Source organism: Trichomycterus rosablanca, chromosome 15 (assembly GCF_030014385.1).
Source record: "Trichomycterus rosablanca isolate fTriRos1 chromosome 15, fTriRos1.hap1, whole genome shotgun sequence".
NCBI lineage: Eukaryota > Metazoa > Chordata > Actinopteri > Siluriformes > Trichomycteridae > Trichomycterus > Trichomycterus rosablanca.
In genome coordinates, this window is record NC_086002.1 from 24,024,586 (window position 1) to 24,046,454 (window position 21,869).

General features: G+C 35.7%; 1 protein-coding gene and 1 pseudogene across 1 annotated transcript in view; one reads left to right on the plus strand and one right to left on the minus strand.

Annotated features, from left to right (window-relative positions):
• The window catches only part of LOC134328715 (zinc finger protein 271-like), a 525,414-nt pseudogene that overhangs the window by 455,552 nt on the left and 47,993 nt on the right, over positions 1 to 21,869 (minus strand).
• LOC134329503 (uncharacterized) overlaps positions 1 to 21,869 on the plus strand; it is a gene marked incomplete at its 5' end in the record, with an annotated part of 33,551 nt that overhangs the window by 8,511 nt on the left and 3,171 nt on the right. Inside the window, 2 exons of the mRNA XM_063010790.1 lie at positions 18,191 to 18,378; positions 19,239 to 19,572. Coding sequence (XP_062866860.1) covers positions 18,191 to 18,378; positions 19,239 to 19,572 — 522 coding nt within the window. The remainder of the gene's footprint in view (positions 1 to 18,190; positions 18,379 to 19,238; positions 19,573 to 21,869) is intronic.

Below are 21,869 nucleotides of genomic sequence, written 5' to 3' on the forward strand. Positions count from 1 at the left end.
ACAGTGATTTATCAGGTTAATGGTGTTGAACTGCTATTATTTTGAACACTACTGTAAAATTTACTCAAATAATAGCCATAAATTCAAGAACTTAATTCCATTAAATAAATTTAACACAAAACATTTGTAAAAAATCTACTGGACCACTGATTCATTTTTTACAGTGTATGCAATTTGTTGAGGGGGCCCAACATTTTTTTTTTTTGCACTGGGGCCCATGAGCTCCCAGTTACACCACTGGTGTTGCATCTAGAAATGGTTCATATTATGAGCGCCTGTTTTCAGTGGCAGGGTTATGGACAGGTAAAGATCCTCACTTTTACCAGTTCATGTTTTACCAGCTCATTTTAAATAACTGGCTGAAAGATGGTAACTGTCAACAACTACATTTCAGCAACAGTATTATACACATTTTGCACTTACGGCTGCTATCATGTGGACTGTTACAGTTTTTGTGGACAGTTGGTTGTTCAACAGTATTTGAAAAACATTTTTAAATGGTATCTTTTGTTGAGTTTTTATTACACAATACTTATTTAAACTAAATTAAAACTAATACTAGAACTAATAAAAACTAAACTAAAACTAAGCATTAAAAAAATAATAAAAATTAAAAAGAACTAGCAAACCCACTATAAAAGTGTATTAAAACTAACTCAATTAGAGAGAAAAAAACTCTCTATAAAAAACGCGATCATTCGAAAATGGAAAAAATACAAGATCACAGTCAATCACCCTCGCTCTGGAGCTCCATGCAAGATCTCACCTGGTGGGGTAAGAATGATTCTGAGAAAGGTGAGGTCAGCCCAGAATTACACGGGAGGAGCTTGTCAATGATCTCAAGGGAGCTGGGAGCACAGTCACTAAGAAAACCATTAGTAACACACTTCGCCGTAATGGATTGAGATCCTGCAGTGCCCGCAAAGTCCCTTTGCTCAAGAAGGCTCATGTACAGGCCCGTCTGAAGTTTGCCAATGAACACCTGAATGATTCAGAGAAAGCTTGGGAGAATGTGATATGGTCAGATGAGACCAAAATTGAGCTCTTTGGCATCAACTCCATTTGCCGTGTTTGGAGGCAGAGAAATGCCCGGTGGGGATGGTGTTCTTGGGGTCATATCCAGCATTTCTTTGCTCCCAGCTCCCTTGAGATCATTGACAAGCTCCTCCCATGTAATTCTGGACTGACCTCACCTTTCTCAGAATCATTCTTACCCCACCAGGTGAGATCTTGCATGGAGCTCCAGAGTGAGGGTGATTGACTGTGATCTTGTATTTTTTCCATTTTCGAATGATTGCACCAACAGTGGTCTCTTTCTCACGAAGCTTCTTGCTGATGGTCTTGTAGCCCATTCCAGCCTTGTGCAGGTCTACGATCTTGTCCCTGACGTCCTTTGATAGCTCTTTGGTCTTGCCCATGGTGGTCGAGAGATTTGAACGGAAGAAACTGATTCTGTGACAGGAGTCTTTTATACAGGGACAGGACTAATTTGTGTGCCTCATGGGCACATAACCGGTCTGTGGGGGTCAGAATTCTTGCTGGTTGGTAGGGGATCAAATACTTATTTCCCTTAATTAGATACAAATTAATTCATACATTTTATTTAATGTTTTTTTTCTGGATTTTATGTTGATATTCTGTCTCTCTTTGTTAAAATAAACCTTCCATAAAAATTATAGACTGTTCAAGTCTTTGTAAGGGGGTAAACTTACAAAATCAGCAGGGGATCAAATACTTATTTCCCTCACTGTACTTATCAATGAATGTTGCAACTGCCCTGTTATGGGTCTGTTCAAGTATTATTTTTACACATATTATCATATGCATATATGTTACAGTTGTGTGTGGGTGGGTAGCTGACAGATGTGGATTTTATTTTATTAAAATGTTGTCTTTTATTATTTGAACAGCAGACAGAATATTCCTCCACATACAGGTAGTGACCATTATCTTAAAAAATGAACGAATGTCAAATAAAACAGTGTAACATTTAATACATGTTCTGCAACCTATAGGTTAGTATAACCTATAGTATACTGTTCTCCATCTTATGCAGATGCTTTCATCAAGATCCTATGTGATGCTCCCCACATTACAAACATTGAAGACAAATGGTCAGGCTCTGTTAATGATCACTGAAAATAAAAGAATGCAACAAGTTCATTTCCTTGTCCTTATTCTTTAGTAAGAACATTTATATTTATACACCCTTAGCACTGACACCCAACTTAAATTCAAGCAACTGAATTTCTAGCCTTTACTGTTTTATATGCTCCACCTGAGGATCACACTTTGCAGTTTGTTACTCCAGATAGACCTTGTATAATCCATCTTATTTACACCCAACTTGAAATTAAGAGACAAAAATAGCATGTTATGATCAACCATAGCTTAATGTGTTCTAAATATTTCAGATATTTGGTAAGACATTTTTACTGTTCTAAGCTGAGCTTTGGAGGTGGACGGTCCCTCATTTGAATCGGAACTGCCCATCACATTCTGTTAGAGGACAGTCACACACATCATCATGGTAGATCAAATGAAATGCCATGCTCTATGTTCAACATATCCTGTACCTCTGTAGGCCTCCCAGTATCATCCCACTCTAAGGCAGCGGAGATGGTTTCTTTATCGTCCTTCAACAGTGTTTTTTTTTTGTATTAAAGAACATTATTTATACTCATCAGGATCTAGGGACATTTAGATCACTAACATCTGCAGGAGGCTCAAAACCACTCCACCAATCACTGAAGGGATGGCAATAAAAAGTATTCAGACTGTACCAATGCAGTTCTTAATATTCCACAGTTTATGCACTACAGACTAATGATTTACATGTAATAAACATGCCTTGAACATAGGCAGTTTTTGTATTTTATTTTTATCTGCTGCTATGTGCATCTGATTCCACTTGGATTACACCTAGATTGAGTAAATGAAAGGGAAAAAACGTGTAAAATCGTGACAAACTGACATATTAAACATTTTGCCCTATCCTTCTGCTAAATGTTGAATTATGTTTCAACAAGCTTTTTTATTGAATTTAAACTCACGCATTAACTCACATTTAACTAACTTTTTTTTATTTGCCATTTGCGACATCTTTTTTTACGGACGATGCTGTATTACTTTTACATTTAAAACATTTTCATGATCTGCACATGCAAACATTGAAATAAACAGTTCTATTGGTGCAAAATATTACGGACTACTTTTTCTTTCATTCACATCCATGGTGAATCCATTTATCGCCACTCCATTGAGAATGCCTGTTTATAGGTAACCGTGAACGCGCTTCTGCCGGGTTCAATCTACTCAGAGTTGAGTAATCTAACCCTGAACCGCTTTTCTGGAACCGAAAACTCCGGCTATGACACGGTGAGATAAGTCAACTCGGAGTTCAGGTTTAAGTTTGAAGTTTGTTAAACCCGCTTTCTGGAATACCCCCCAGCTCTAGTAAATTTGTTTTTGTTGTAAATTTGTTTTCTAAAATGTTAATTTGTTTTGCACTTCTTGGCCACTGTAGTTTTTCCTCAGTAAATTGGTCCACAATCGATTTGATGTTTTTTTTTTCTGTAACTAAAGTTAATTTTAATAATTTTGCAGTTTTAAACATGTTAAAAAAAGAAATTCAACAGGGCTTCTATGCAACCCTAAACCTTATTACAATATACTATAATTTTAATATTGTACAATTAGGTGGGACAGATAGCCATTAGAGACATGACAATGTAGCCCAAAAAATACCCCATACTAAGACAGAGTGGGAGAATAGAGCAGTGTATGACCAAAAGTCATATTAAGTCAAATTTGTAGTGAAATTGAAATAAAACAAACAAATAGCTTTAAAAACCTTTCAGTGCTTGTGAAAGTAGCATTAGAGACACGTTAGGATAAAAAAATACATCTAAAAAACCTGCAGCGGTGTAGGAGGAGGTGTAGGGTGAATAAAACATGAAGGTAAAATTGTGTTTAGGAATGTGTAATATATAAATGGACGCTTGTGTTTGTTGCTAGCTTTTGCAGGTGTGTGTGTGAGAGAGAGAGTAAAAAATGTAAGTAAAATAGGTGGATATGTCTCACCTGGACTGCTAGAGCCATTAATGTTTTGTTAAATTGGGTGTTAGGGTCATGAATGAGTGATTAACTACATAAACAATGAATACATTAAACAAATAAATAAATACAAATTAAGTAAATAAGTTTTCAGATTCTTCTGTGCTGAACAATACTGACTTATAAAGTCTTTATAAGTGACATCTGTGTTAAAAATGTGTTTGTATATTCCACTGTATTGTGAGAAATGGGAAATTATAAGTCATATTCTGCTAAAGCATAACGTTTCATAAACATATTTCAAAGCCAGACACATCTTGGTTAAAGTGAAAGTGATCTTAGCTGTGTATCAATAAAAGCCAAATAAGTGAAATAAGACATTGTATGTGTCGGTGTTAGCTGTGTTAAAGCTATTTCTAAGTTAAACATTAAAAAGTGCATCTTTATAAAAGAGATGTATCAGATAAATAACTAAAATAGACTTGAATCTGTTTTGTGAGTGTTAGAAAGATCAGTAGAATGTGAATGTTGGAGCCATGTGTTGTTTTAGAAATGTGTCAGTATATGTGAACTTAAAACTGATACGGTGATGTTCTGTAGATCTTACAGCACAAATATGTAGAACTAACTGAAATGAATGTTAGTTTATTAAAATATTCTTCTTATTATCATTATTATTATAAATTGTTATGTTTATATTTTTCTTCCATTTCTGCTACATGACAGTTAAGCACCCTGGACTCGATCTAGTCCTGCTTGGTAGCTGTGTTTTACTTCGCACTAAACAGAGTAACAGAACAAAAACATGCCAGTAAAGAAGAGGGAGCAGTAAATTGCAGCTTGCAAAAAAAAAGGAATAATAATCAGTAATTATTATTCAGAATAATGTATCACTATCAATAATAAAACACTATTCTAGGTACTCAACACAGGGTACTTAGAGGCATCTTAGGACAGACATATTGTAAAATATTAACTGTAAATAATCATAATTACTCATAATAATCCATTTGTTTTTAATATTATAGTTGTTGTCGTAATAATAGTATTATTGGTGATGGTAGTAGTAGTAGTAGTAACATAATATAACTAGTTACTTATAATGTTATGGAAAACCAATAGACAATTAGTGGAGCGTGGCTCCCATCTGGTGGCCAAAATGTGACAACACACAAACAACATGTCATGTAGCTGTTACGTTCATACATTTACATTTTCAGCATTTAGCAGACGCTTTTATCCAAAGCGACTTACAGTACTGTGACAGTATACAATCTAAGCAATCGAGGGTTAAGGGCCTTGCTCAAGGGCCCAACAGTGGCAACCTGGCAGTGGTGGGGCTTGAACCGGCAACCTTCTGATTACTGGTCCAGTACCTTAACCACTAGGCTACAACTGCCCTACAACTGTATATGTGTTTTCTTTTATGTATGTATTTTTTTATGTATTTGTGTGTGTGTGTGTGTGTATAAATACATTTTACTCAAACACACACATATACTACTAAGAAACAACAGTGCTGTAAGAACTGGTGACAAACATACACAATACACAACACAGAATTGCAGGACTGCAGTCTGAGTCCAACACTGTTTAATATCTACATAAATGATTCTCTATGCAGCTGCACCTAGACCTGTTGGAGCAGTACAGCCAGAACTTGGCCCTAGCAGTACATCTGAAGAAAACAAACCTAGATGTCAGGAACACATGGCACCAGTTTACCATGGTCAGCACTGCTCTGGAGCACACAATGTAGTACACTTACCTTGTTACCTTGATTTTAGTCCTAAGGAAAACACCGACCATTTGGCAATATTGTTTCCTACTGTCATGCTTATAGAGCTACTCAAATCTGAATCTACATACTACACAAACAACAGCGGTCAGAAACTGAGCATCATGTTAGGAGAGGAGAAGGAGAGGAGAAGGAGAGGAGAAGGAGAGCAGCACTGAAACAGCACAGTATGTATCTGCCTCCAACAGTCTGAGAGACACGGACTGATACACCCGAACAGAGGAACAGTCTGAATTAACCCACAAAGAGAAAATGTTCCATATATACATGTTTTATTTTGTATATTCATAGTTTTTTTAATGCTTTGGCAATACTTTTAGTACTACAACAGTCACGCTAATAAAGCTCTTTGATTAAAATAGAAAGAGAAAAAACAGATACAGAGATAAAGATTTTTTTTTTTTTTTATTGTTGTATGGTTATTTATAATTAATATATATATGTATATATTACTATTAGTAGTAGTGGGTTTTTTTTCTCTGTTGTATTTGTTCTTGTTTTAGGCCAGCAATCCTGTGATTTTTTTTAATTTTTGCTCTTCTTCTTCTTCTTCTGTTATTATGACCATCATCATCATCATCATTAAACATGGACATATAGTCCAATGACAATTTGTCACACATGAGGCACAAGAAAACAGATAGTTTAATATCTGCAAATGATACGTAAAGACTAAAAGCCATCAGTATAAGCTGCGCGGCATTGTGTCTAAATAAAACAATTGAACAACGCTTGCTCAGAATGCATATAAATGGGGCCACATAATGCTGTTTAATGATAATAGTTGACCATTACACTGTCAGCTTAAACAAAACTTAAATCCTAACAATAATAACGGGACGATGTTTTAAGTGTATCGAGAGCGGTAGAGAGAACAGAGTGGCGACTCTCCCGTAGGGAACCGTTGTACATTTTCAACCCATAGAGCCACATTCATTTCCACTACTTAGCAAACATTTTCAGTGATTTCATGACAAATCTTTAGTTATTTAATCCACAACAAAACATAAAATTAAATAAGGAATATTTAAGCACCACTTTTCAGTTTAAGCACCACAAACATGACATGATATAATATTTGTGATGGTTATCCTGATGACCTGTATGAATCTCATGAATAATTGATGACATTTGTACCTTAATTACTAAAATAATTAATATATTGCTCCTGCATTAAGGCATACATTAGCAGTGGTGGACAGTAACTAAGTAAATGTAACTAGTTGGGTGAGTTTTTACTTTAACTCAACCACATTTGGTAGTGAAATGTCTTACTTTTTTCTCCACTACATTCTGAACAATCTGTGGTTCCTTTTGGTTTATGTGTGAATGAAAACGTAACATTGTCAAAATAAAGGAAGCGTGAAGCGATCACACCAATCAGTGTTTTGTTCTTATGATAATTTTAATAAACATTAGTGTCAGATTAATGAATGACACTCGAGTCTTTTCACCTAAAATGAGTTGATTCATCAAGAGTCTTTTTACAGAAATGATAATGAAACATTAGAGCCATAATAAATCATGCTACTTTTACCTTCATACATTTGTACATTTGAAGGTACAGTGTATCACAAAAGTGAGTACACCCCTCACATTTCTGCAGATATTTAAGTATATCTTTTCATGGGACAACACTGACAAAATGACACTTTGACACAATGAAAAGTAGTCTGTGTGCAGCTTATATAACAGTGTAAATTTATTCTTCCCTCAAAATAACTCAATATACAGCCATTAATGTCTAAACCACCGGCAACAAAAGTGAGTACACCCCTTAGTGAAAGTTCCTGAAGTGTCAATATTTTGTGTGGCCACCATTATTTCCCAGAACTGCCTTAACTCTCCTGGGCATGGAGTTTACCAGAGCTTCACAGGTTGCCACTGGAATGCTTTTCCACTCCTCCATGACGACATCACGGAGCTGGCGGATATTTGAGACTTTGCGCTCCTCCACCTTCCGCTTGAGGATGCCCCAAAGATGTTCTATTGGGTTTAGGTCTGGAGACATGCTTGGCCAGTCCATCACCTTTACCCTCAGCCTCTTCAATAAAGCAGTGGTCGTCTTAGAGGTGTGTTTGGGGTCATTATCATGCTGGAACACTGCCCTGCGACCCAGTTTCCGGAGGGAGGGGATCATGCTCTGCTTCAGTATTTCACAGTACATATTGGAGTTCATGTGTCCCTCAATGAAATGTAACTCCCCAACACCTGCTGCACTCATGCAGCCCCAGACCATGGCATTCCCACCACCATGCTTGACTGTAGGCATGACACACTTATCTTTGTACTCCTCACCTGATTGCCGCCACACATGCTTGAGACCATCTGAACCAAATAAATTAATCTTGGTCTCATCAGACCATAGGACATGGTTCCAGTAATCCATGTCCTTTGTTGACATGTCTTCAGCAAACTGTTTGCGGGCTTTTTTGTGTAGAGACTTCAGAAGAGGCTTCCTTCTGGGGTGACAGCCATGCAGACCAATTTGATGTAGTGTGCAGCGTATGGTCTGAGCACTGACAGGCTGACACCCCACCTTTTCAATCTCTGCAGCAATGCTGACAGCACTCCTGCGCCTATCTTTCAAAGACAGCAGTTGGATGTGACGCTGAGCACGTGCACTCAGCTTCTTTGGACAACCAACGCGAGGTCTGTTCTGAGTGGACCCTGCTCTTTTAAAATGCTGGATGATCTTGGCCACTGTGCTGCAGCTCAGTTTCAGGGTGTTGGCAATCGTCTTGTAGCCTTGGCCATCTTCATGTAGCACAACAATTCGTCTTTTAAGATCCTCAGAGAGTTTTTTGCCATGAGGTGCCATGTTGGAACTTTCAGTGACCAGTATGAGAGAGTTTGAGAGCTGTACTACTAAATTGAACACACCTGCTCCCTATGCACACCTGAGACCTAGTAACACTAACAAATCACATGACATTTTGGAGGGAAAATGACAAGCAGTGCTCAATTTGGACATTTAGGGGTGTAGTCTCTTAGGGGTGTACTCACTTTTGTTGCCGGTGGTTTAGACATTAATGGCTGTATATTGAGTTATTTTGAGGGAAGAATAAATTTACACTGTTATATAAGCTGCACACAGACTACTTTTCATTGTGTCAAAGTGTCATTTTGTCAGTGTTGTCCCATGAAAAGATATACTTAAATATCTGCAGAAATGTGAGGGGTGTACTCACTTTTGTGATACACTGTAAATACTTTGGTACTTTTACTCAAGTGGAGGTAAAGAGTATTTTTTTTTTAATTCATTCATGTATTACATGTAGGAATCTATTATTAATCACTCATGAAATAAGAGATGAATTAATACTATTTCCTGTACCTGCACTATAATGTTTCTGGTACGGTAGTGTGTTTATGAATCTGTTCATTCAGTGCAGGTAAACCTTATGAATCCAGCCACATGGCTTAGTGTTTAGCCAAAATTATTATTATTATTAATCCTCAGGAAAGTGAAGGGAGGTTAGTTTATGCAAAAAAACAACTCCTATGCAAAAAAAACCTCTTTAATCTCTGTACTGTATATTGTCTCTACTACTTAATGTCATTGCATTATGTATTGTATGCTAATATAATGTACTGTGTGTTAACAAGAACGACCTATTAAAAAGTCTTTATAAACATCAATCTTCAGGCAGTTGAAAATACCCAGAAATTGTACACATTTTTATTATTTACCGTTTAATATTTCATTCACTGCTGCCGGTCCCATATGAGAACATGACAGCGCGGATCTATCTGGAACTATTGAAGGGGCACATGAACCACGTGACGTGGCGGCGAGATCAAGGAGTGTCGCAACTCTCTCTACAGCTCCGAGTGCGTCATACTATCTTAGTACAGTGAGATTTTATTATGTATGTTATCCTAAACTCACCACATAGTGGCAGTAAGGGCCCAAAAACAGTAATATATTAATAAATAAATAAAAGGTAGAGAGTCAAGTATTATAAACATGTGAGGCTATCTAGATAAAGTGGGTATAACATATTCCGATCTAATATTTAAAGAGGAAAATTCTCTTAACTTGATAAGATGGGTGGCTCTTAAAAGAGCCGTTGGTTTGCCAGAGCGACTAAGGCGCTTTACTTGGAGCTGGTGTACTTGGTGACGGCCTTGGTACCCTCGGACACGGCGTGCTTGGCCAGCTCACCGGGAAGCAGCAGGCGCACGGCGGTCTGGATCTCCCTGGAGGTAATGGTGGAGCGCTTGTTGTAGTGAGCCAGACGAGAGGACTCACCAGCGATACGCTCGAAAATGTCGTTAACGAAGGAGTTCATGATGCCCATAGCCTTGGAGGAGATCCCGGTATCAGGATGGACCTGTTTCAGGACCTTGTACACGTAGATAGCGTAGCTCTCCTTCCTGGCCTTTCTGCGCTTCTTGCCTCCTTTGCCAGCAGTCTTGGGGACGGTTTTCTTGGAGCCCTTCTTGGGCGCGGACTTCGGGTTTTTAAATAAACTTTATTGTACAAATTTATATCACATTACAAATATCGTTTACATCATACACGTACAGCAATATTACATTAATTGATACATTTCATGTAATAATACAAATATTTACATTTTCTTTTAGAATTAATTAAACTCGAACACTATTTGTCTAAAGTCCATTAAAAAGGTCCCATGGAATTGTCATGCGTTTAGATTTCATTTTACATTTTTTCATGCATTTTAATTTGGCCATACATTGTTTAACTACATCTTCACAATCAATATACACATTTTCAGTTGTCATTTTACATCGAGTTTTCCATATTTGATTCACCACTACAGCAATCACAATCCAATACAAAAGTCTTTTCCCACATAGTTTATCAAGGTTAAAGCCACCATAAATGACGTTTTTCCTAGACAGTTCTATATCTAATCCCAAGTCCTTAATACAATTCCAAATTTCTCTGGAGCGTTGACAGTCTACTAGTAAATGCCCAACTGTTTCGTTTTCGTTGCAATTTGGCATTGGACATAAGTTAGTTTTAACAAAACAACTCCACTTTACTACTGCTCTCACCGGTAATCTACCTAAGGCTGACAACCACATTGTATCTTTCAATTTTCTAGATATTATTTTATTTTGTAATAAATCTATAAGATTTTCATTTTCCTCTTTTGTGCAGTCTTTAAACTGTATCATACCATTATATGTGTAATTCGCAATTTCTTTATGAATTATTTTATTGGACTGCGTGACCCAATTTATTTCCAAAAGTCTATATTTTTCGACAAAGTCGCCATATAAGAGTTTATAGTAGGGGACATCTTTCCTTTTCTTCCCTCTTAGTTTGGCCCATTCATCAGTATTCCCTAACCAAGCTGCTTTTCGAGCTAAGCTTAAACTAATATGTTTGCAATAATTAATTTTAAGCTTTATTCCAAAATTAGTTGCTTCTAGTCCTCCATTCTTTTTAGCTTTATATAGGAATTCTCTTTTAACTATTTCGAAGTTTCTACCCCATATTGTTCTGATACAAATTTTGTTCAATTTTGTTATTATATTTTGCGTTGGTGGAAATACAATGGATAGAAACAATAATTTTGCTAATATAAAGACATTAATTAAATTTATTTTTGCTTCATAACTTGTTTTCCAATTCATTAATTTGTTGGACTCTTCAGTAATTTCTAATATTTTCTTATTCCAATTTTTATCTAATGCATTTTCATTGCTTATTTGTATACCAAGTACTGTGATTTCATCTTTTACTTGTATACTAAGACTTGGTTTACTCTTTGGGTCACCAATCCATACTGCTTCTGTTTTATTTTGATTCAAAACTGCTCCAGATACTTTCTCATAATTTAAAAAGTGATCATTGATTCTATCTAATTCTCTTTGGTTTTTTATGAACAAAGTTATGTCATCTGCGTAAGCTGATATTATACATCTGTTCATTTGATTGTTAACCTGAACCCCTGATAACATTTTATCTTTTTTAATTTTGAACAACAGAGGGCTAATCGCTATCACATATAAAGCTGCACTTAGTGGACATCCTTGCTTAACTCCCGTGTATATATCAAAACTTTCAGTCAGGTTCCCATTCACATTTACTCTTACTTTTGATTCTTTATATAACAGTTTAACCATATTTATAAATTCATCAGGAAACCCATACCATTGCAATACTCTCCACAGATAGTCTCTTGATAGAAAGTCGAATGCTCTTTTTTGGTCCAATGCAATCATAAAAAACCCAGGTACATTAAGGCCTTTGCATGTAATAATTTCTCTAATAATACATAAGTTATCCCACATGTTTCTCCCTTTAATTGCACATGTTTGCTCTTGTTCGATAATAGAATTTAAAATTACCTGCAACCTGTTCATTAAAATTTTTGCAAAGATTTTATATTCCACATTCATTAGAGTTATTTGTCTCCAATTACTTAAATCATATTCATCACCTTTTTTAAAGATTAATGTTACTATACCTTCATAAAAACTATCGTACATGTCCATTGTTTCTATTCCATGGTTAAAAACTGATGTAAGTAAATCAGACAAATCATCAGACAATAACAAATAAAATTCAGCAGGAAAACCGTCGGAACCTGGAGATTTTCCTTTGTTTAACGAAGCGATAGCTTTACTAACTTCTTCTTTGGTGATTTTCCCAACAATTTCCTTAAAACTTACATTTATACCTTGGATCGTTTCTCCTAAGAAATTATTTACATCACTCTCATTAGTGCTTGTTTTTTTATACATTTCTTTAAATGATTTAACAATTTCATCAGCTATTTCTTTTCCATTGGTTACTATTGAGTTATTTCCTGTCCGTATTCCTTTAACATTTTTTGTTTCTTTACGTTCTTTATATTTCTTAATAAGATTATGTATATTACAATCAGTATTCTCAGGCCCTTCATAGCCACACATTACTTTTAAGCTGTTGCGGTAATCGCAGTTCAGTTTATCAATTTTTTCTTTAAGTTCATCTATTTCTGTTAAATCTTGTGGCGTTTTATTCATTTTTGTTTTGTTCTTTATATAATTTGTAAGTAATTCATCATATGTCTGGTTTCTTTTTTGATTTAGTTCTTTACATTTCCTAATCAGCATATTTTTAAGCCTATTTTTTAAGATTTGCCACAATTCAAAATACGATTTAGAGATAACATCTAGATCTTTACATATATTTACCTCCTTTTTTAATTCATCTACGAGTGGTTCATTTTTCAGGCATTTCAAATTTAATTTCCAATAGTTTTTTCTAATTTTTGCATTTAAAAGAATTTTACAATTTACGGCTAAATGATCTGAATTTATTATCAATTCTGTTTTATATTGTTCAACTTTTATTTGGTTTGATACATATACTCTGTCTATTCTCGTTTTTGCCTTGTTATCAAATCTTGTGAAACCCGATTTATGAGGGTGTAAAGCCCTAAAAACATCTTTCATCCACATTCATCACATATTTCTTTTAATACTTTTGCTGCTCTGGTTAGCTTAAAAGGTAATCCATCAACTCTGTCTTCTTTATCTGTTATGACATTGAAGTCTCCCGCTAAGATAATGTTATGACTGCAAAGCAACAATTCTCTCATTTTTTGAAATAGCTGTATTTTTTTAAAACTGTCTTGTGCTGTGTATATATTTATTAACCTAATTTTTTGATTTTCTAAAATGCAATCTATCACTAAAAGTCGACCTGGTATTAAATCTCTTCTCTTAATAATATTTATCTGTTTTGTTTTAAAAAATATTCCAATACCATCCGCAAAATCATCGCCTATAGAGATTACAGATTCACCTATGTTCCATGTTTGCTGTACGTTTTTTATGTCATCATGAGTTTTTAATCTTAATTCCTGGAGAAATAAAATATCTGCCTTTAACCGTTTTAGCTTATCTAATTTTTCCGTTCTATTTTTTTCCGTTTGTATTCCTCTTACATTATAAGTTATAACATTAATCCCCCCAAACATTAAATAAGTGGGTGAACATCTCACTTATCTTTTGGTCTCTTGGTTGTTGTCTCTGTTGGGGATCTTATACGTTTTCCAGTTTTGATCTCAGGTTGTTGAGTGTTCGATCTTCTCTCCAAGTTCGGTGATTTGTCCGTGTTGGTTTCAGTATTTGTTTCCATATCCTCCGTTTTTTCATTAGTTCTCTTTAATTGTTCTGTTGTAGTTGTTTGTTCGATGTTATCCGCTTGTCTTTGTGCCGGTGTACTGTCGATATCCGTCGCCTCACTGCTTTCGCTGTCGCTGTCGTCTTCCTCATCACTGCTATCCGCTTCATCGCTGCTTGTTGAACCGGATGACTCTTCCTCACTGCTGTTGGATTCTTTATTCGCTTGTTCTTGTTGTGGCTGGTCGTTGTTGTCAGGTTTATCACAAGCTGGATCTTTTGTTTCGGGTGTAGTTTGTTCTGGAGCTTGTAGATTTGGTTGTGCTTGTCTTCTTTCCTTCTTTAAAAGGTTACTGAAAGATTTAGGACACGTGAAATACGAGTGACCGCTTTGTCCACACAGTCCACACTGTTCCACATCTACACAATCTTTAGCTTTGTGTCCAAACTGTCCACATTTCCAACATTTGGTCTTATCACAGTCCTTTACTTGATGTTGAGCGGAGTTACATATGTAGCATCGTTGAATTTGTCCAGGGTATGAAATCTTTCCTACATAAGGACCCATAGCTATAGTGTTGGGCAATTGCTGGATCTCTCCATTCTCGTTCGTTCTTAGCTTGACTTTATATCTTCTTACTCCATACCATATTCCGAACTGATCCACTGGCTTATCCGGAGGTTGTAGAATCTCACAGTATCTTCTGATATAGCAATTTACGTCTTCATCGGCGATTCGTCCAGTCCAGAACTTGATGATAATATGGACAATATCTTGGGGAGCTGAGCTTGTGATATTCCAGTTTTTCCAAAAGCCTTCCCCAATCCAAGCATTGAATAGCTGGCAAAACATTTTCAACATATGCTCTGTGTAGAAAACCAGCTCATATTCTCTTTGATTTTGTAAAGTGATAAAAGAGTAAATGTCTTTAGCTTCTATCCACTCAGAACGTATGAGATGTGCTCCAACTGTGCTACGATTCGGTACTTCCCCTTCCCCAACAAATTTCAACCTTACCCAGTGTCTTCCGACCTGGGTAGGTTGGGCCCCAATTGGGGCCATGTTTGTTGGGGAGACTCCAATAAGTAGGACCTAAAGGTGCACTACTTATACAAAGGAAAAATAAGATTCTAGAAAAGGACTTCCAAACGTATTATGTTATAGTAGTTATCACTGTACACGAACTGGTTCGGGCATGATGCTGCTGTTTCCTCTAGAGCAAACTGCAAGTGAATGTAGACGCTCTACACGCCCGCTTTATTAACCCTGCATGCTGAGTAAGTTGAAACACGTAACTCTGATTGGTCCAAGGTCCTGGGTTTCTATTGGACAGGAGACATACCGTTCCACGCCCCCTTCTGCCCCATTCACTAGAATCTGTTCTTTGTTGTCTGTTCCCGCTTAATCTGAGGTCGATACATGTTTTAAAAACCGAATATAAAAAAAAAAAAAATAGCAATATTTTATTAAATTTTATATATAAATATATAGATAGGATAGATACATATTTTTTGTTTGTTTTTTAAGCGAGGCATTTGGGCACAATGTTTTACTGTATTTTACACAGAGATCGAATGATAATTCCAAGCTTTTAGGGCTACATAAGTTAATTGATAAAAAACGAGTGTGAATTGGGGTTAAACGAGTGATTTGCAAATCTACGCATCAGTGAACGTACTACTACTACTAATAATAATAATAATAAAGCAGGAGAACTTTCTCTCTTGTAGAAAATATGGGTGGCTCTTAAAAGAGCCGTTGTGTTAGCGTGGAGGTCTGAACGTTTAACCGCCGAATCCGTACAGGGTGCGTCCCTGGCGTTTCAGAAATATATAACGGGTATTCGAAATCAAGATGGCAAAATTATAAAAAACAATAATGAAATACGTAATTTAATACAGGAAAAATGTGAAACTGCATATAAAAAAGAACATATTGATGAAGCTCAAATTATAAAATTCTTGAAACTTTTTCCTAAAAATAATATAGAAAATTTAGAACACTTAGAAAAACCATTTACAAAGGAAGAAATAGAATTAGCCATAAGACAACTAAATAAAGAGAAAACACCAGGGTCAGATGGCCTCCCTGCTGAACTCTATCAAATATTTTGTAATGACTTGATAGATCTTTTGGAGAAAGTATACAATGAAGGTTTGCAATCAAGAAAAATGCATGATTCCTTTTATCATACCATAATAAATTTAATATTCAAAAAGGGTGATCAATACAATTTAGATAATTGGAGACAAATCAGTGTAACTAATGTAGATTATAAAATATTAGCAAAAATTTTAATTAATAGAATGAACGAATTTTTAAATAAAATTGTAGAACAAGAACAAACGTGCGCTATAAAAGGGCGATTCATGTGGGATAACCTAAGCATTATAAGAGATATACTAACAAATGAAAAAAATAAAAAAATGTTCATAGTAGCATTAGATCAGAAAAAAGCTTTTGACTACGTCTCAAGAGAATATCTATGGCATGTATTAGAAAACTATGGCTTTCCAGAAAATTTCATCCAAATGATAAAGCTACTTTATGTAAAGTCGGAAGTACAAATAAATGTTAACGGTGTTTTAACACATAATTTTAGCTGTCATAGAGGAGTAAAACAAGGTTGTCCCCTGAGTTCTGCCCTATACATTTTGGCAATTAGTCCACTTTTAAAATTAATTAAAAATAATAAAAAAATCAAAGGTATTCAACTAGATCCCAATAACTTAGTTAAAATTTCAGCATATGCAGATGATATCACCGTAATAATAAAAGATCAACAAGAGCTTGATATTTTAAAAGAACATTTTAAAACATACGAGTTAGTTTCGGGAGCCAGACTAAATGAAAACAAAACCGAAGGAGTTTGGATAGGAGATGATGATATTCAACCCCATATCAATCTAAATCTGAAAGATAAAATAAAAATTTTAGGTATATATATAACTAATAGTAAAACTAGAGAACTAAATTGGGATAAAAAGGAACAATTAATAAAAGAGGAACTAGAAAAATATAAAGCTACCAATTATATGACACGAATTCAAATTATAAAAACTTTTATCTTGTCTAAATTATTATTTCTAGCCACAGTTATACCACCCGATGACAAATATATTACAAGATTAAACAAGCAATGTGTAAAATATATATGGGGAACTAATAGAGAAGTAACAAAAAGTGCACTATTATACAAACCAAAAAAACATGGGTTGATATGGGTAATAAATTAAAAATAGCATTTTGTAAAAATGTAACACAAGCCATGAATAGAGGCGCAATTTGGGTTGGAAAAAAAGAATATTGGTCAAAACAAAAAGGTAAAAAGAGATTAAATATACCATACTACCAACTCCTTTACGGAGATTTTATGTTTAAACATGATCATTTAAATATAGACTGGCTAAATCAAACCAATAAAGATATTTATAATATAATTAATAATCATTATTATGGTGAAAAGATACAATACAGTCAACTAACCGAAGAGGAATCGACAAAAGTAAGAAAAAATGTCTCCTCTAAAAACATCTCTGAAAACATACGCGATACAATATGGTTAATAACGGTTGGAAGACTTCCAGTAAGAGTTATCGTTAAATGGAGTTGCTTTGTAACAACAAAATTATGCCCGATACAGGGCTGTTTACAAGATGAAACCATCGAGCATCTACTAATAAATTGTAATAGATCAGTTGATATTTGGAACAAAATTAAAACTTTAAACTTAGATTTCGAAATAAATAAAAAAACAATTATGTTTGGAATCTTCGAAAATACTTCTCAAAGAATAAATGACCTTTATTGGTTAGTTGTCTGTATTGTTAATACAAAAATCTGGAAAACTAGGTGTAAAATGATTTTCGAGCAATGCAACATACCCCCAGATATTGTTTTTAAACAAATTGTATGCCATCTTAGAAGACTAAAAAATGAAGACTTGCGCACAAAAAAAACTCAATTTCCTTGGTCAATATTAAGATTGTAATTTATTATTATTATTATTATTGTTTTTTTATTATTTATTTTTTTTCTCATTTAAAAAAAAAAAAAAAAAAAAGAGTATAACAAGGGAAAAGAAAAAGAACAAGCTCTGAATATATTTTTTTTTCTGTATTATTCTACTCTGGATTTGTAATAAACATTTTGAACTGATGTAATTATTTTGATGATGTATTGATCTGTATATATTTGTAATGTGATTGAATTTTGTTAAATAAAATTATTTAAAAAAGGAAGACCGGTGGTAAGACTAGAGCTAAGGCAAAGACTCGTTCATACCGTGCCGGCCTTCAGTTCCCCGTGGGCCGTGTTCACAGATTGCTACGTAAGGGTAATTACGCCGAGCGTGTGGGCGCTGGTGCTCCTGTCTACTTGGCTGCCGTGCTGGAGTATCTGACCGCTGAGATCCTCGAGTTGGCTGGTAACGCCGCCAGAGATAACAAGAAGTCTCGTATCATCCCTCGTCATCTGCAGTTGGCCGTGCGTAACGACGAGGAGTTGAACAGACTGCTTGGAGGTGTAACCATCGCTCAGGGCGGTGTGCTGCCTAACATCCAGGCTGTTCTGTTACCCAAGAAGACCGAGAAAGCAGCCAAGGCCAAGTAAGTCGCTCTCGTGTTCTAACCAAAAGGCTCTTTTAAGAGCCCCCCATTTCCACAGAAAAAGTGCAATTTCCCCAGATAATGTGTAAATAAATGTAATATCGTTTCATAGACTCACATGTCATAAACCACATGATTTATGACATGGTAAAAAATTAACAAATCAATATGTATGACTTATTTTTTCCCCATTTATCTATCTTTATGTATGTCCCTATATATGTATACATTAGCCAAGTTATAGATCACTTGCAGTAGCAAAACCAACAATATAGACGATTAAAAGCGGTGCAGCAAACGTGTTTGTGTAATACACATGGAACAAAAATAATAATAATGCTACTAATAATAAGGAAAATGAACGAAATATTCAATAATATATTTTTTTAAAAGGTATATACTTTAAATGCGATTGTAAGCTGTGTTCTAAAAGCACAAAGAAAGAAAGGAAAGTATTATAAATCCCGCCAACAGCATAGAGGAAATATTATGTTTTCTGAAACGAGGCAGCGGCAGAACGCCGACCAGTCAGCGACATTTGATGTAAGCACGTTCGTCCAATGAGAAAAGTGCGTCATCAAGACGCCCAATGAGCGCGGAGCGGCTCTGGTACTTAAATAGAGCCAGTTGAGCGGGCTAACATTTTCTGTCCTACAATTGGTGAAGTGCGGAGTTTCAGACGCGATGGCAAGAACCAAGCAGACCGCGCGTAAATCCACCGGTGGTAAAGCGCCGAGGAAGCAGCTCGCCACTAAGGCTGCCCGCAAGAGCGCCCCGGCTACCGGCGGTGTGAAGAAACCTCACCGTTACAGGCCAGGTACCGTGGCTCTGCGTGAAATCCGCCGTTATCAGAAGTCCACTGAGCTGCTCATCCGCAAGCTGCCCTTCCAGCGCCTGGTTAGAGAGATCGCTCAGGACTTTAAGACCGATCTGCGCTTCCAGAGTTCTGCCGTCATGGCTCTGCAGGAGGCCAGTGAAGCTTACCTGGTCGGCCTGTTCGAGGACACCAACCTGTGCGCCATCCATGCCAAGAGGGTGACCATCATGCCTAAGGACATCCAGCTGGCCCGCCGTATTCGCGGAGAGCGTGCTTAAACGATCCCACTCCATCCAGTTATCCACAAAGGCTCTTTTAAGAGCCACTTACATTTCCACTGAAATGGGCATTTTTCATAACTTTTTTATTTATTTATTATTCCATTGTGTGCGTGTTCCGAGTTATAATTTAGTTATATTTATCAGTTTTAAATATTAGGAAAAACTGTTTTTTTTGTGTGTGTGTAGAGATGTACTTTACATGTTTTTACAACAATTATAAGCAAGGTTACATAAGTACAGCAGATTAAAGATTGGCAGGTGGTGTCTTATAACACATGATTAATAATGTTTATAGTGGTGTATGTTTATGGGGTTCTATAAAGCATTGAGTTAATAAGAGTAATATAGTCGTTATGAGTAGTAGAGTAACGGAATAAAAACATGACAGTAAAGAAGAGGGAGCAGTAAATTGCAGCAGTGGTAAAAATATCAGGCTACTAATGCAAAAAAAAAAGATGAATAATCAGTAATTATTATTCAGAATAATAAATAATAAAATACTATTCTAGGTACTCAACACAGGGTAAATAGAAACATTTTAGAACAGACATACTGTAAAATATTAAGTGTAAATAATCATAATTACTCATAATAATGATTTTTATTTCTATTATAGTTGTTGTAATAATAGTATTATTGGTGATGGTAGTAGTAACTGTAATTATAATGTTATTGAGAACCAATAGACGGTTAGTGGAGCGTTTCTTCCATCTCATGACCAAAATGTGAAAACACGAACAAAATTTGTGTGTTTATGTGTGTATGTGTGTGTTTTCTTTTATGTATGTATATTTTTATGTATTTTTATGTAATATAATAAATTGTTAGGAGGATTTAGTGGTGTTGGTGTTGCATGGTGTACAGTCTGTATTTTACACAGAGATCGTATTAACTGATTGTAGTGTAATCTACAGTATGGCTGTACATTGGTAGAATGTAAACACGCTGGATGAAGGCATAAGGAATGAGCAGAATATTTAATGTTCACCATAAGACTGGTTATTGTAATAATGGTAATAAAACAACCGAATTCACAATGATGCCTTTTCTAATTTGGAAATTCATGTGTTTCAGCCGCCACCATAGCTAACAAGTGTTAACAAGTGTCATAAGCGAGTGAGATAAAGACCATGACTGAATTAGATTAAAGGGGAAGGCCACTTCCTGTTCCAGCAGGACTATACCTCTGTGCACAAAGCAAAATCCACAAACATAAAGAGAAGCTCGGCTTCAAGAAACTCCAGTGTCCTGCACAGAGGCCTGACCGAAGCCCCACTGCACCGCTGAGGAATTAAAGTTTTTGGTGGCACTCACACTCAGGCTGGAACTCATTGTGCTCGCTACCTGATCTGAAGGCATGAGGACCCAGGTGTGGTTCGTCAGCTCCAGGTGCGCCTTGTGTTCCTAGGCAGCACAGATTATATCTGTTGAGCTCAATTTAAAACCTCCTTCTAACCCAAACTATAATAACCCCAAAATGTTTCTAACCGTAACTATGATAACCCCAACATGTATCTAACCCAATTAGGATAACCCCAAACTAGTTCTAACCCTAAATTAATCCTATTTTTACTATCAGGCAATGAAATTAGAAGGAGGCAGAGTAAAAACATCAACATAATTTCACTATTTAATTTACTTTCACGAAAACAGGTGGGCATAAAAAGTGTAGGTTTTCACATTAACAATACACAAAAAAAAAATTTCTATAACTTTTGGAACTTAATGACTTCATTTGCTGTTTTTTAGTCCTTTGAAGTAGTCAAGACCAGCTTTGTGATTTCCAAAAAGTACATAAAGCGCTATAGAAAGACCTTGTTGCTTTTGTATTTCAGTTAGCAAAGCTTCACACCTGAATGTTGTGCATTGTTCACGTTCTTGTATTTCACGGTGTTTAGTACCATAATGGGGAATTAAATTGTAAACTTTAAACGGCTTTACTTCTGACTTCAGTAAATAAATAGACGCCCGTGTCTTGTTAAGAAATTGCAGTTTCTATCTATTGCACTTACAGCTCTGTTCATGAACACATTACAGTGAAGATGGATACACTCGCACACACCTAAATCATAAACTGAGAGGGAAATAAAAAAAACCCAGAACACCAACCCCATAAAAAAAGAAAATAAATAAATTAATTAATTAATATGAGTTCACATATACGGACACATTTCTAAAACAACACATGGCTCCTACACTTACACAAGAGATC